This window comes from Candoia aspera, chromosome 4, assembly GCF_035149785.1.
Source record: "Candoia aspera isolate rCanAsp1 chromosome 4, rCanAsp1.hap2, whole genome shotgun sequence".
Taxonomy (NCBI): domain Eukaryota; kingdom Metazoa; phylum Chordata; class Lepidosauria; order Squamata; family Boidae; genus Candoia; species Candoia aspera.
This window is the reverse complement of record NC_086156.1, coordinates 64,375,738-64,390,946: the sequence shown is the minus strand read 5'-3', so window position 1 is coordinate 64,390,946 and position 15,209 is coordinate 64,375,738. Positions and strand designations below refer to the sequence as shown.

At 43.5% G+C, this 15,209-nt stretch overlaps 2 protein-coding genes across 5 annotated transcripts in view; one reads left to right on the top strand and one right to left on the bottom strand.

Moving 5' to 3' along the window:
• The window catches only part of MOCOS (molybdenum cofactor sulfurase), a 114,255-nt gene extending 108,924 nt beyond the window's left edge, over positions 1 to 5,331 (top strand). For all 4 annotated transcript variants that reach the window (XM_063300316.1, XM_063300314.1, XM_063300315.1 and 1 more), the window contains 2 exons: positions 3,319 to 3,423; positions 5,059 to 5,331. In XM_063300316.1, coding sequence (XP_063156386.1) covers positions 3,319 to 3,423; positions 5,059 to 5,199 — 246 coding nt within the window. In that variant the 3' untranslated portion in view covers positions 5,200 to 5,331. The remainder of the gene's footprint in view (positions 1 to 3,318; positions 3,424 to 5,058) is intronic.
• Positions 5,332 to 6,096: 765 nt separating this feature from the next.
• FRRS1L (ferric chelate reductase 1 like) overlaps positions 6,097 to 15,209 on the bottom strand; it is a 121,170-nt gene continuing 112,057 nt past the window's right edge. The window contains exon 6 of the mRNA XM_063304284.1: positions 6,097 to 6,344. Coding sequence (XP_063160354.1) covers positions 6,258 to 6,344 — 87 coding nt within the window. The 3' untranslated portion in view covers positions 6,097 to 6,257. The remainder of the gene's footprint in view (positions 6,345 to 15,209) is intronic.

The window sequence follows — 15,209 nt, the reverse complement described above, 5'->3', positions numbered from 1 at the left end:
TTTTGTAGGGAAAATGTGTGAACCCTCTTACCAGTTTGGTAGCTGCCTTCAGCACTCTTTCCAGTTCTGTTATATCAGCTGCTGTTCAGCCTGATCCAAATCTCTGAGCTGGGAATCTCTTCAGAGAGCTGGTGACTTCAGGGAGAGAACCCTGTTGAAAGAATCAGACTCTGCTGCCAAGATCAGAATGACCCAAAAGACAGTGCCCAGAAATTGGAGGAGACAAGGTGTAACTAGACCATCCTACAGTGGCTAATAGATGCTGGGCTGATTCTGCCCCCTAAGGTCACCTGACACTGCCTTGAAAACTGGTTAGTGAATCACATCACGTTGTATCCATGGCAAAACCTATGTTGGGATAAGGGGAAACACTATCTTAACACTGACATAGCTAATGACAACTTAAGCCTTTCTTGAATATGGGCTGGAAATTAGACGAAGAAAAAGAGGTGGCCAAGACATGTTCTTGCAACTGTTAGATGCAATTCAGGAAGAGTTTCATTTGTATACTTGTGTAAGAAGATTTGAAGGTTAAATGTTACATATTATTTTGTAAAAAAATAAAAGAAGTCCTGATCTTCCTCCACTTCTATAAGCCTCCAAGTATCAAATTTAGCAAAAAAAAAGTTTCCTTTAAAGTTTCAAAGCTGTCTCTTTGCATATGGCAATTTGAGATATGCCACTTTGGAGAATTGTTGGGCCTGCTAGGGAAAAAAATTAGCACCATTACGTTCCTGTGCTGAATGAAAAAAGGGTATTTACTTATGACAAACTAGGATAAAAATAAATAAATTGGGAACTATTAACAGGCAACAATACTGTGGAAAAAAGCCCTGGGAGAATCTGCTTGAAGAGAGAGAACCGGCGTAAACCACTTCAAACTAAGCTATGCAATAGATAGCCTCAGAAACTGCAGAGCCTGGACATCAACCTTGATTTGCAATTTCTAGTTGTCAGGTTACTTCTCCCTTTTTTCCTGTGCTATCAAGCCAAGAGGAACCTTTCACAAGGAATAATTCTTACTTTCTTTGATGTAAGTTGAAACAGAAGCAAGCTGCAGGCTGTGATTGGCTCTGTATAAGGGAGAGAAGTCCCAACATCTTATTTCAAGAAAGATAAACAGTCTTCTTAAGGGAGCTACAAGCAGCTCATGAGCTTCCCGTTGCCCACCTTTGCTATAGGGTTTCTGAGAAATCAGCCACTGATTGGGCAAAGAGGAAAGTGACCAGAGAAATCAAGGATTTTCATTCAGTTTGTACTGAATTATGGGGAATTATGATAGGGGCTTTGAAAATGCTGCAGAACATTTGGTTCTGCATATGGTTTTATAATCAAAGGAAATAAAAATAGGATGAGATTCCTGTATCTTTTATTGTAGAGTAAGGGTTGCATTGAGGTTAGTCCCTCTAAAGGAGCAGCCAAGATACTCTTCATAGGAGATGAATATCACTGTCCTTTCATGGACAAACAATCTGTTCCACCTTTATCACAGGAGTAGGCAATGTTTGAGGTCATTCACCAAGTGGCTGCCTGTTCACATGTAGCCCCAAAACATCTACTTATCAGAAGGCAAGCTAATTCCCCCTACCCTAGGAGGTGCTCTGCATCCAAGAGAAAACTTTGTAAGAACCAGATACATTACAGCAAGCAAATGTAATATGAGATGCTGGTGCATTACAATGTGTCAGCTTCATATTTATATATATATACGTATACACACACACATATATATACATATACATATAAAGATAATCATTACAGTCGGATTAGGCTGGGAGTCTGGGGAGCACCAAGGAACATTTCTGGGAGCTTATTTATTTCTTCATAAGATTATATGCTTCAGTCTTAAAATTGTAAGGTAAAGGTAAAGGTTTCCCTGGACGTAAAGTCCAGTCGTGTCCGACTCTAGGGGGCGGTGCTCATCTCCGTTTCTAAGCCTTAGAGCCGGCGTTGTCATAGACACTTCCGGGTCATGTGGCCAGCATGACGACACGGAACGCCGTTACCTTCCTGCCGAAGCGGTACCTATTGATCTACTCACATTTGCATGTTTTCGAACTGCTAGGTTGGCAGGAGCTGGGACTAGCAACGGGAGCTCACCCTGCCGCGCGGTTTCGAACCGCCGACCTTCCGATCAGCAGCTCAGCGGTTTAACCCGCAGCGCCACCGCGTCCCTAAAATTGTAAACCGCCCATAAATTTAAATAAATAATTGCTGTAAGTGGTATATCTCAGAACAACAGTAATAATGTAACAATGCAAATAGAAGTTTAAAATGTATATTAAATATAAACAGTTACATAAAACCAATCCACATTCAGCACTACCAATCAGTCTCCAAAGGCCTTCTGAAACAGCTAGGTCTTTAGAAGCCTTTGGAAGGCCACAATAATGCAGACTATCCTTGCTTTGGGGGCAAGTTGTTCCAAAGAAGTGGAGCTCCCACAGAGAATGCCCACCTCCATAACACCTCAGGTAGGTGGAGACATGAGGATGCATTCTCTATTTGCATGGGCTGAGTGGGCAAAATCTATTTGGAAATGGCCCTGTTGAGTTATACGGAACTTTATAGGTAACATTTTGAATAGCATTCAGAAACTTAGTGGCAGCCAGTGCAACTCCTATTACATTACATTACTCTATTACATGGCAGTAATGAGACTGCCACATAAATATATGGGTTGCTGCATTTTGCACCAACTGAAGTTTCCAAATGGGCAACCCCCAATAAGCAAATTACAGTAATCCAAATGTGAAATGACAAGGGCATGAGTGACATTCAGTGCCTCCAGCTGCAATCGGGCATTTCCACATGTTCTTCTAGCAGGAACTGCCCATTCAAGGGAATTCCCAACTTGCAGCTCTACTCTGAGTGGAGCCTATTTCTCCTAATCCAGGCAGCCTCCAGTCATCTGCATCCATCACATCACCTATTCCTGCTCTAAAGAGTTACAGCCTGTAGGATCATGTGGTGGAAGTAGTTTGTAATGCCTTCTTTAGCTTGGGTTGGGATTAGAAGGGACCAGGGTGGCTGTCACCAGCTGGTTCCAGACTACTTTAAGTGCCTAAAGGTTTTTGTGCTAATGGATCCAGTTTGTCTTAACACCCCATTATTAGATAGAGCTAGAGTAAACTAACCCTTGCCTTGAATCAAGACATGTTGGGCTATTTTCTGCACTGATGATTGGGCCCTAACAGAGGTTGAGTGATCTTTGCCTAGTAAAGACCTAGTAAAAATAGCTGCTAGACACTTCCTGCTAAGGTTTGTCCTGCATTCTGGCTAAGTAATATTTCAGACATTTTTCTGTGCAAATTTCAGGTTATAGGACCATGTCACAGATGTCTGGTTATCTGCATTAATCAACAAACTGGACAGCGAAACAAGGACTTTCTGCAAAGGTTGTCTTCTATTAGAGACAGAAAGGTCAGTGTACAAGGACTGTTTTAATGATCCATTCTTCCTTTCCTCTTCCCTCGCTTTTTTTCCTTATTGTAAAGTCACTTAATATAGATGGTAGAGACTGTTTGGTGTAGTAGTTAAGGCATTGGGCTAGAAACCGGGAGAACATGAGTTCTAGTCCCACCTGAGGCACAAAGCCAGCTGGGTGACCTTGGGCCAGTCACTTTCAGCTCTAGGAAGGAGGCAATGTCAAACCACTTACAAAACCTTGCCAAGAAATCTGCAGGGACTTGTCCAGGCAGTCTCCAAGAATGGACACAATTGAACAAATTAATAGAGATATTAAAGATATAGATATAGATAGTATTTCAAATGAATACTTAAAGCAAAGTTGACTGGTAAAAAAATGGAAGAATTCTGAAAAATATCACTTTGTCCAGTGGTGTAGAGGTACAAACAAAGCAGATACTCTAAACAAGCAAACGCAAGAGCCACTCACCTCAGAGTACCACAAGCAGAGTCAAAGTCCAGTATTCAAAGTAATAAAAGCAATAAATCCAATGTTAACAGGCATACAGTATATTTTAAAATATACTGAGCCAAAGCTCAGAAATCTGGGCAAGCAATTTTGGTTGTCAGAGTTCTAAGCATGTAGTACATAAGATACCTCCAGCATTTGAATTCTTTCTGCCCAAAGCTTTTGTGCAGAGGCAGAATAGGACTCTACCCAAACAGCTGCTCTTGATTAAGGCAACATAGTTTCATCAGGAGATGTGGGGCCAAAGGAATAAACTTACTTTCTAAGCTACCATCCACACCCTGATAACAGGGAAATCATAAGCCACTTTCACCATAGCATCAGTGGTAGCCACTTACTGTGATATGCCTCCCATATTCATCCTTCAGGTTGTGGGGACCAAGAACTAATATACCTGATGCAACTGAACAAAAGGTCAACAAAAGTGACCAGTTACAGTAAATAATTTCTGTGTGTAAAGCTCCTCCTTAAAAAAGTCCTGAAACACAGCTCAAGTACCACTCTCTTCAGCCAGGTGATCCCTCCAATAAAACATATTGGGGAAAATTCTGGGCAACTTCCTAGATTCTCCAGATTACCCTCTGGAGGCAGTACCCACTTTTGGCCAGAAACGTGGTGTCAGGCAAAATCAGAGAATGATAGAAATAATGAATAGGAAGGAATCATTTAGGCTGAGCTCAACTCATTGCTCAATGCAGGAATTGAATTCAGTGCATCTCTGTTTAAACTCAGCTAGAATACATATAAAAAAGGGGAGCCCTTGAACTGCTTTGGTTCCACTGCTGAATCACTCTTGTGGCAAATATAACAGTATTCACTTAGAAACTCAGAATACATTTAGAGAGCTTAAAATGAGAATGAATTTAAGTATCATTTAAAATGTGGATATTTTTTCTTTTTGTTTAGTATACTCCTCTTAGTTCCTGGAATTTTATTTATCCCATCTAGGAGAACTGCAGGTTGTTATTACATAATCTATTTCATTATGGCTATCATAAATGGAGTGCAATAATGTAGAACTATTTGTTTCCATTTAATGGTTGTCCAGACTTTTGCAGCCTAGATCTGGTAGTCTTGATTTCATCATATAAGCTTACAAATGTGCTGTGTCTTTTTTTCAGACTAACTTTGGAATATATCTGGCAAATCACCCTGGTACACAATTCTCCCTTTCTAATACCTTGTCAGTAGGATCTGAGATCTCTGTAGTATTAAAGAATACTACATCTTCAACCTCTACTGAAGACATTAAGTCACTTTAAGCAGCAAATAGATCTGTTTTGCAAAGAGCTTACATTTGTTGTGAAATTTCAGTCTTCGGTATTGGCAGTATGCTAAGATTATTTGTGAGCAATTTTGTGTTACATCTAATAAAATTACATCGTTTCTTGCAACTCCTTATGTGATTTCTTTACATCTTTATATCATTCTTATATACAGGAATTATTTAACATGCGGAATGATGATACTAAAAAGTAAATGTAAAATTGGTTACCTAAGAACAACTGTTCTGCCCACACATCAGCATCCACAACAAGAGGATGTTTATTCTAGTAGAGTGTTGCAGCTTCTTGAATTTAGTAGAGCTTCTTAAATACCGAGTGAGCACTCACAGTCATTTGTGAACCATTGCTGACACCGTGTCTGCTATTGTCTCCTTGCTTTCATTGGGCTTCCTTCCTTTGTGCTCTGGTATACTCTGCCCCGTGTTTGCCTTTGCCAGAGCTGCCTCTGCCCACCTGTATACTGCTGCCTTTCAATGCAGAAAATGACTAGAGGGATTATAGGCAAAAGGGGGCATCACTGAAATTGTGCTAGCAAATGATTACTGGAAATAATTACAGAATACTTGGAAGTGTAGCAAGCAGGAGAATGATGAAAAGGCAAAATGCCTCAATTCCAACTTTGCATCTGTTTTCTCTCAGAAGGTGAACAAACCTTCAGTTGGCCCATTGAAATCTACATCCATGTAAAACAGAAGAAGATGATAAACCCAGACTCCCTGTTTTATTTTGTTCAGAGAAGCACAAAGAAGCTCCTCCAGTGCATTTAAACCCCAATGGGCCTGCAACTACAAATCTGGACAGAAAGGGCCAACAATTGTTTAGCATCCAGCTTCCCCTCTAATAATCTAATTACTCATGGAAGCAATACTGGATATGCTTTGCAATGGATTGGTCACAACTGGAATATCTTACGGGTTACATCCCCCTGATTATCATCTTGCAACTCAAGAATTTTGAGGGGTCCTTGTAGATGTTTCCTCCTTCCAGGAGGCACTTGGAACTATATAGAAGGTCCTTTTTCTAGTCATTCAGATTCACATGTAGAAAGCTTCAGATTTCTCTGCAGGCCAGGACAGAAAACCACCTAGGGGACCCATCTGCCATCTTTCTGTTCCATTTTCCTGGGAATAGAGAGAGCTGTGTTGCAGTGACTGGCCATAGTTCTCCATCCCACCCCATGCACCTATGTCAGGTTACTCAGTTGCTGGGCATTTTGGAACTTTTAATCCTTCCTCGTACTCCGTGACATTTGGTGGCTTTGAGTGTGAGTATGGAAGAACTAGGGATAAGCTTTGGAGGTTTTTTGCCGCTTTGAGTTGTATATGAAAAAAAGGATAAAAATCTAAAAATTTTTTTATAGTATTCTGAATGACTAATCCATTGGAAAAATTATGCTATTGGATGGAGGGGTAGGAACAAGATGAGAGAGTACAGAAAAAGTTATTGGGCCAGGAAGGTGCCCAAGAGTGACTGAGAATAGTGACTAGTAAGCATGTGCTTATAAAAAAATTCTGTTTCACATCTGTGGTTAAACATAAGTCTATTGTATATACATGTGGAAAAGGAATGAATCTAAAAGCACAACTGATTTCATTATGATGAAAGATTGAAAGAATGTGTGAAGGATACAAGGCGAGTGCTTCTGAACGTGAGACATTATTTTGTAATGTCAAGAGTGGATCTTAGAGGAAAATAGACATGCAAGAAAATAAATGAAGTGAAAAAAAGTGAAAGTAGAATGACTTCAGGAAGAGACAGTATCAGTACTGTAACAAAAAATATGAGGACATTGATTTATCTCCCAGCAGAATGAATGGAAAAAAATATAGAACAGAGTACTGCTTGGTGAAAGAATTATGTTACAGAGTACAGAAAAAAAAATGAAGATGAGAGAAAGATGCATAAAACATTTAGAGAGAAGAAGTTGCAAAATATAGTCAAAGAGCAAGGAATTATTAAGGTTGGAAGAGGCAGAGAGAATACTGATTTTTTTTATGGGAATAAAAAGTGTTTTGGAAGTGGCTGAGAAGGGCTAAAAAGAGCTTCAAGCAAAGTGGCAGGTCTAAAAATAAAAATGAAATCATTTGGGATGAAACAAAAGTGAGGGGATGCTGCAGTAGAGATTTGTATGAGAAAGATACTGGTATGTTGAGCGGAATCAAAATAATATTAAGTGTAAGTGGCTAAGAAAAAAATCATGCATAAGTCATAAATGCTGTAAAGGTAAAGAAATAGACAATGTATTTATTTTATTTTTTATTTATTTTATAAATTTATTCACCGCCCATCTCTCCCCGATGGGGGGACTCTGGGCAGCTTACAATAAAACAGTGTTAAAATTCAAAACCATTACAATACAAAATACAGTAAAAATAAATATATAATAAAATCTACATGGCGAAAAGATCTTAATCACTCCTTGAGTGTAATAGGCCCCTCAGAATCACTTTACAGCGCTAGCCATCCCCAGGTGTAATTATTCCCCCTCCCATTCCAAGCCTGCAGACAAAACCAGGTCTTTAATCTTTTGCAAAAGTCCAGGAACGAGGGGGCTTGTCTCACCTCTGGGGGAAGTATGTTCCAAAGGGTGGGAGCTACAACAGAGAAGGCACGCTTCCAAGACCCTGCTAGATGGAATTCTTTTACAGATGGGGTCCGTAACATGCCCTCCCTGCATGACCGGATGGGGCGGGTCAATGTAATAGGGATGAGACAGTCCCTCAGATATCCTGGTCCCATGCCATGTAGGGCTTTAAAGGTGATGACCAACACCTTGAATTGGACCCAGAAGCAAACTGGGACCCAGTGCAGCTCACGCAACAAAAGTGTTACATGTGCAAATCTTGGGACACCCAAGATTGTCTCCGCAGCTGCATTCTGGACCAGCTGTAGCTTCTGGATATTCTTCAAGGGTAGTCCCATGTAGAGCTCATTACAGTAATCTCTATGGGAGATGACCAGGGCATAGGTGACCATTCGGAGGGCCTCTCAGTCCAGGAAAGGGCGTAACTGGCACACAACACGAAGTTACACACTGGGTCTGTCTGGGGCAGTGCAACCCCATCCAGCATTAAAGATGACAAGTTCCTGGCATGCGAGGTGCTGTTAATCCACAGCCACTACTAGGGTTCAGTCGAAGCCTGTTGTTCCCCATCCAGGCCCCCAAAGCCCCCAGACGCTTGGAAAGAGTGGTCACGGCATCACTTACTTCACCAGGGATGGAGATATACAATTGAGTATCATCAGCATACTGATGATACCTCATCCCATACTGACAGATGATCTTGCCCAGTGTTTTCATGTAGATGTTAAAAAGGAGGGGGGAGAGCACTGATCCCTGCGGCACCCCACAAAGAAGGGTCCGTGGGGCCGATCTCTCCTCCCTTATCAACACCGATTGGGACTGGCCCTGGAGGAAGGAGGTGAACCAGCGCAAGACTACGTCGCCCACCCCCATCTCCCTGCGCCAAAAGGATACCATGGTCGATGGTATCGAAAGCCGCTGAGAGGTCAAGAAGAGCCAGGATGCATGCACTCCCTCCATCCCGCTCCCTCCAGAGATCATTTATAAGTGCGACTAATGCTGTTTCCATCCCATAACTGGGCCTGAAACCAGATTGGAAGGGGTCTAGATAATCCATTTCATCCAGGATACTCTGGAGCTGCAACGCCACTTTCTCAACCACTTTCCCCAAAAAGGGGAGATGGGAGACTGGGCAGAAGTTGTCCAGTACGCTGGGATCCAGCGATGGTTTCTTGAGGAGGGGGTGCACCAGCACCTCTTTAAAGGCTGCTGGAAATACCCCCTCTCTCAAGGATGCATCATCAAGGATGCCTGGACCCAACCACACGTCCCCTCCCGAGCTGCCTTCACCAGTCAGGAGGGGCATGGATCTAATTGGCAAGTGGTGGCATTTACAGTCTGGAGGATCCTGTCCAATTCCTCTGGCTCAACAGGATCAAACCATTCCCAGATAACAGAGTAAGAATGTTCCCCGGGCAACTCCACAGATACTGCCTCACACAGTCCAACTTGGAGCGAATCTGAGCGATTTTATCCTGCAGATGCCCAGAAAACTCCTCAGCTCAGCCCTGTAGATGCATCTCTGGGTCCCCTTTCCCCAAAAGGGATCGGGTAATCTTAAACTGGGCCACCAGGTGGCATTCTGCGGATGCAATAAGAGCGGAGAAATACTGATGTTTCGCCGCTCTTACCCCCACAAAGTAGGCCTTAATAGTGGCTCTAGCTTGTGTTCGGTCTGATTCGGTCTTTGTCTTCCTCCAATGGCGCTCTTAATCCTCTTCAGAACCCTCAACTCCTCCATAATCCATAGGGATTGTTGGGTTCAATGGGATAAGAGAGGCTGCACAGGTGCAATCCTGTCCAAGGCCCCAGCTACTTCCCTATTCCAGGTGGCAGCCAGGGCCTCCGCTGGACCATGCAGCAGATCCTCGGGTATAACCCCCAGCTCCCTCTGAAACCCTACTGGGTCCATTAGTCGCCGGGGGCGGACCAATCGAATAGGTCCTGCCTCCCTGTGGAGGGGGGTGGCATAGGAGAATCTCAGTCTCACCAGGGTGTGATCTGACCATGACAAAGGGATGTACTTGTCCCCTCAGATCACATTGCCATTGCTCCAACAAGAAAACTAAGTCTGGGGTGAGGCCACTGTCCCAAGTTGGGTCTCAAATAATCTGAATCAGGTCCATGGCTGCCATGGTGGTCATGAACTCCCAAGCTGTCTCTGAGGCATGCCCCAGGAAAGGCAGGTTGAAATCCCCCAGTACCATAAGTCTGGGGAACTCTACCACCAACCCTGAGATGGTGTCCAGCAGCTCAGGCAGGGAGGTTGCTACACAGCATGGAGGCTGGTACACTAGCAACACCCCCAACTGTTCCCGAGAACCCAACTTGAAAAACAGGGTCTCACGCCCAGTCACTTGTGGAGCATGGCCCCTGAAGGTGAGAGATTCCCGGATGACAACAGCCACCCCTCCTCCCCTGCCCTGAGATCTCGGCTGGTGCCATACTCGAAACCAGGCTGGGCACATCTCTGAAAGAGGAACACCTCCTTCTGGGTCCAGCCAGGTTTCAGTAATGCACGCCAGGTCAGCCCCCTCCACAATCAAATCGCAAACAAGGGGGGCCTTGTTGTTAATGGACCTGGAGTTACAAAGCAGCAGCTGCAGATCAGGGCTTCCATGGGTCTGCTGACCAGGGTCTGGGTTTGAGCACGGAGGGTCGGAACACGCCACTGGTAATAAACACCAGGGGCATCTTCCCCCTAGATGGCCCACCCTTTGGCTCCTGTCATAACATCCCTGACCCATCACCACCTTGATCCTCTGCCACCCTGCAATCCCCAGAGTCTTGCAGTCCATTTGCCCCCAATCCTGGACTCCAACGACCCCTGGTTAAAAATAGATATTTCTCCATCCCAACACACATTCATTCACACCCTCATTCAATCACAGTGTGATGGCCAGCCCTTCAAGCGCACCAGCTCACACTCTCGGCATTGTCAGGGCTGCACCATTGCCTACCCCCTCATTCACTGTGCCCCCCCCCTCAGCTTCTCTCACTGGTCAGGAGGCACACCACTACTCCTCGCCCCGTCTCTCACTCAGGAGGCAAGTATTTCCATACAATCCTTCTCAATCAATAACCCGTACTCCCTCTCCCACCTCTCACACGTGGGAGGGAGTACCCCATTCAACTTGGAGGAATCTCCACAAGGCTAGTAAGGCTACTGATGACTAAAAGAATGATGGGTGATCGAAGATAAATCCTGAGATCTCAGATCTTAAAGTAAAATTCGCACCCATGGACCAGTTCTTCTACAGGTTGCTGGACACCCACTCAATCCAATTATCCAGGGGCTGACCCGGTCAAGTCACTGCTCCCCAGGCCTGTTGCACCATCGATGTTCATGCCGGTTGAGCTGAATCAATGCCCTCCATGTTGTCTGGGGAGTCCTGGCCAAGGCTCCAGGGGCAGTTTTGGCCACGGCCCTGACGGCAACCCTAGGCATCGTTGCAACCAGTCCATTGCAACTGTCTCTCAACTGTTAAAATATGGATGCACTTTGCTTATGGTGCAATTTGTTTTCCATGTGTGTACCTGAGAATTGGAAAAGAATGCTGCTATTGTTGCATTGTGAAGTGAAAGGTGAAAGGTCCCCTGTGCAAGCACCAAGTCATGTCTGACCCTTTGGGGGGAGACTGCTTTCGCAACATTTTCTTGGCAGTCTATGGTGGGGTGGTTTGCCATTGCCTTCCCCAGTTGTCACCTTCCCCAGCAAGCTGGATACTCATTTTACCGACTTTGGAAGGGTGGAAGGCTGAGTCAACCTGAGCCGGCTACCCGAGAATCCAGCTTCCACTGGGATCGAACTCGGGTAGTGGGGAAAGTTCTCGGTTGCAGTACTGCCACCTACCCCTCTGTGCCACATGAGGCTCTTCTTGATTGTTGCACTAATCAAAGGGAAAAGAAACCAAAGAGAACGCAAAACCCAAGAGGGACAGTTTGTTAAGGAAAGTATATGGCATAGCTCTGACTGAAGAATACCAGAGGTTACAATGAGCAACATTTGAGAAGAGCAGTGTGGTTTTGTGCTGAGCAGATTTTGCTCTTCTGTTGAAAAATTGAAAAATGCATGAATGTAAGAAAAACATTACTGTATGATTATTGATTTAGATAAGTGTTTGGTCAAGTTCTATGTAATATTTTATGTAAATATAGAATTGAAGATTTCTTGCTGACTACAACATAACAGGAGCAAAGCAAGGCATTCTAAGCAAACAGTAAAAGGAATGCTTAGCAAATGGTTCAACAATGAGCAGGGAGTAAGATAAAAATGTTGTTTAATGTATTTATGGATCAATGTGTAAGGAAAGTTTGTGGTGATGTTAGAGGTTTTTGGTTGGGCATGTTCTTTTGTACGCAGAGATTGTTGTGTGGGCTGAGAACCAGAATTGTTGGGTTTTTTTTTTCTGCTTTTGGCTGTAAAGTCATTAAGGTTACTATCCTAACAAATCACTCTGGCAGGGCGAACAGGTCAAACTTAAGTATCCTTAGTTTTGGGTGTGAAAAGAATGACCAAATAAGGAAATTGCCTGGAGGGCAGCTTGCCTGGGCTTGTTAGTTTCACTGGTCCATGGGTGCCTTCCTCCCAGTCCTACTCAGAGCGTGTGTTCGTGTATGAGCTTGTAAGAAGCTTTTGAACCTATCCAGGATATCTGGATATGAGACTGTTTATGTTTTTATGCTTTCTGTAAATACATTTATTTTTATAGAAATGCCTGGTGTGTGTTTTTTCTGATCTCTCAGGCCAAACGCTTTCCAGCAAACTCTAACAGGTTATTGGCCCAGTAAACCCCCAGAGAGAGCAGAGAGATCACCTCCACACCTCATGCACATTTTAAAGGCAGGTAACAAAGACCTGTGAAGATTTTCCCTTGGAGCCACCTGGAGATTTTCCAGCCACAGTCAGTCTACAGGACAAAGAAGCCAGCTGAGGTGACTTGTGTTGAGGTTTTCCTACTAACAGATTAAGCTGCTGTTGTACCTGGTCATTTTGGCCAGGTGAAAAGGTTGCAATTAGATTGTCTCCTCTCACGTGCTTCATGCAAAATAGCCTGGGGGGAGGAAACCTGCCCGGACTTGTTCTTACTTTTTTTTTTCTCTCTGCCGGCAATGTAGGCAAGCAAGGCTTGCTCCAAAGGGAGCTAAGTCCTTTAAAATATGTTTTGCTTTTGTTTTGCTTTCTGTAAATAAATTATTTTTATAGAAATGCTTGGTGTGTGACTTTTTTGACCTCTCCTGGGCTAAAGGCTTTCCCAGCATCTGCCAACAACTTGCAGAAGAAGGAAGAAGCCATGGCTGCCTCCCAGCCTCAGCGATGCCTCTTGAGTGTCTATCAGAGACCAACTACTTGAATTGGGCCCTGATGATGGAAATGTATCCTTGCAGAGAGAATCTTTGGATACCAATTGGTGAGCAAACCCCCCAAAATCCCAGTGCTGAATGGCTTAGACAGGATGAGTGGGCTAGAGCCATCATTATCCTGGGAGTTGAGGACAATCAGCTAGTGCACGTGCATGGCATGCAGTCTGCAAAGCAACTTTGAGACTTGTATGTAAAGGCAACAGCAGGGAATAAAGTTACCCTGACAAAAAAGCCGTACAAAGCCTACCTAGCAGGAGATAGCCTTCCTGAGCATCTGCATTATATTCAGCAGCTGTTTGTTGAGTTGCAGGAGAGAAGAATGGAATTTACACCTCGCACAAAATCCTATATCCTGCTGTCCTCATTGAATGAAACGTGGCACATGCTGATTTGTACCCTGGAGGATATGCCTGAAGCAGGATTCACCCCATCGTATGTAACACAGCGCTTACTCACTGAATGGGAGAAGAGAGAGGAAAGATCCCCCCTATCTCTTCTGGAAAGCTACAGCACCAGAAAGCAAGGGAAAAGAAGCTGAGGCAACAGCACTAGCGAGCCAGTGATGCTTCACTTGTGGTTCAGCTGGACATTTGCAGAAAGACTGTGCCTTGAGACCCGAGTAGAAAGACAGAGAAGAAGAACACAAGGGCAACACAGAAGAAGGCTCTTCAGACAACCCAGATTGCACAGGTTGCTGAGAAGGGTAATTCTGATGTATGGGTGTTAGATTCTGGGGCCAGTTGTCATTTATGTAATTGTAAAAGCTCTTTTGTGTCACTGTCTAAAACTGAAAGACAAAGTGTATCTTTGGCTGATGGGTCTGTGACCAAAATTATGGGACAAGGTGACTTGTACTTATCCTGCTTAGGAGAAACTGTAAAAGGTGTGTTGTATGTGCCAAATTTACAATCAAACCTTTTATCTGTGGCACAATTGGCTGCAACAGGGTATATCATAACATTTAAGAAAAATGGTTGTGAGATACGAAAAAATGGGAAATTGTGTGCTACTGGTATGTTAAAAGACTCCTTGTACATTGTGCAAAATGCAAGGAAGCCAAGCTGCAAGGCTGCAGTTGGCAACACTCCATATCATGACCAATGTGTACACCTGATGCACAGGAGATTTGGTCATGCTAATTTCAAATATATAGCACAAATGCCACAGCTGTGTGCTGACCTAAAGATAAAACCCTGTGACAAATACTTAGACTGTGTAGTTTGCAAACAGTGCAAAACACAAAAAGCTCCTGTGAGTAAGCACAGTGGCAGAGTTACAACTAGACCTTTGGAAATTGTACACTCTGACATTATTGGTCCTTTTGCTCCAAGTTTTGGACAAGCAAGGTTTGCAATGACCATCATTGATGATTTCTCAAGGTACACATTTATCTACATCCTAAAACATAAAGATGAGGCATTTGAGAAATTTAAATGTTTTGTGACATGGGCAAATGGAAAATTCCCAAGGCTGTATCTGCACTCCAGTGTGATAGAGGAGGAGAGTACCTTTCTCACAAATTCAAAAGGTTCTTAACAGAAAAGGGGATAGAACAAATTCTTTCTAACCCTTACACCCCTCAGCAAAATGGTGTTGCTGAAAGAAAGGGCAGAACTTTGCAAGAATCAATGGAATGCATGCTTAAAGATTCCAGATTATCATTTAAATATTGGACAGAATCGATATCCACTGCCTGTTATGTGCAAAACAGACTGTATAATTCTGTGATTCAGGACACTCCATTCCATTTGTTTTATGGTGTGAAACCAAAGGTAAACCATCTTAAGAGTGTTTGGTAGTACTGCATGGATTCACATTCCAAAACAACATAGAAGGAAAGGAGGCCCCACAAGAAAGAAAGCCATCTTTGTTGACTCTGAACAAAGCCAAAGGAGCTACAGGTTCATAGTGGAAGAGAAATTGATAATTAGCAAAAGTGCTTCTTTTGCTGAGCAAAACTGGGGGAGATTAAATTCTAGCTCTCCAGTTGATCTGACCACCACAAGAGAACAGCAAGGACTTGCTGATAGTGATCTTT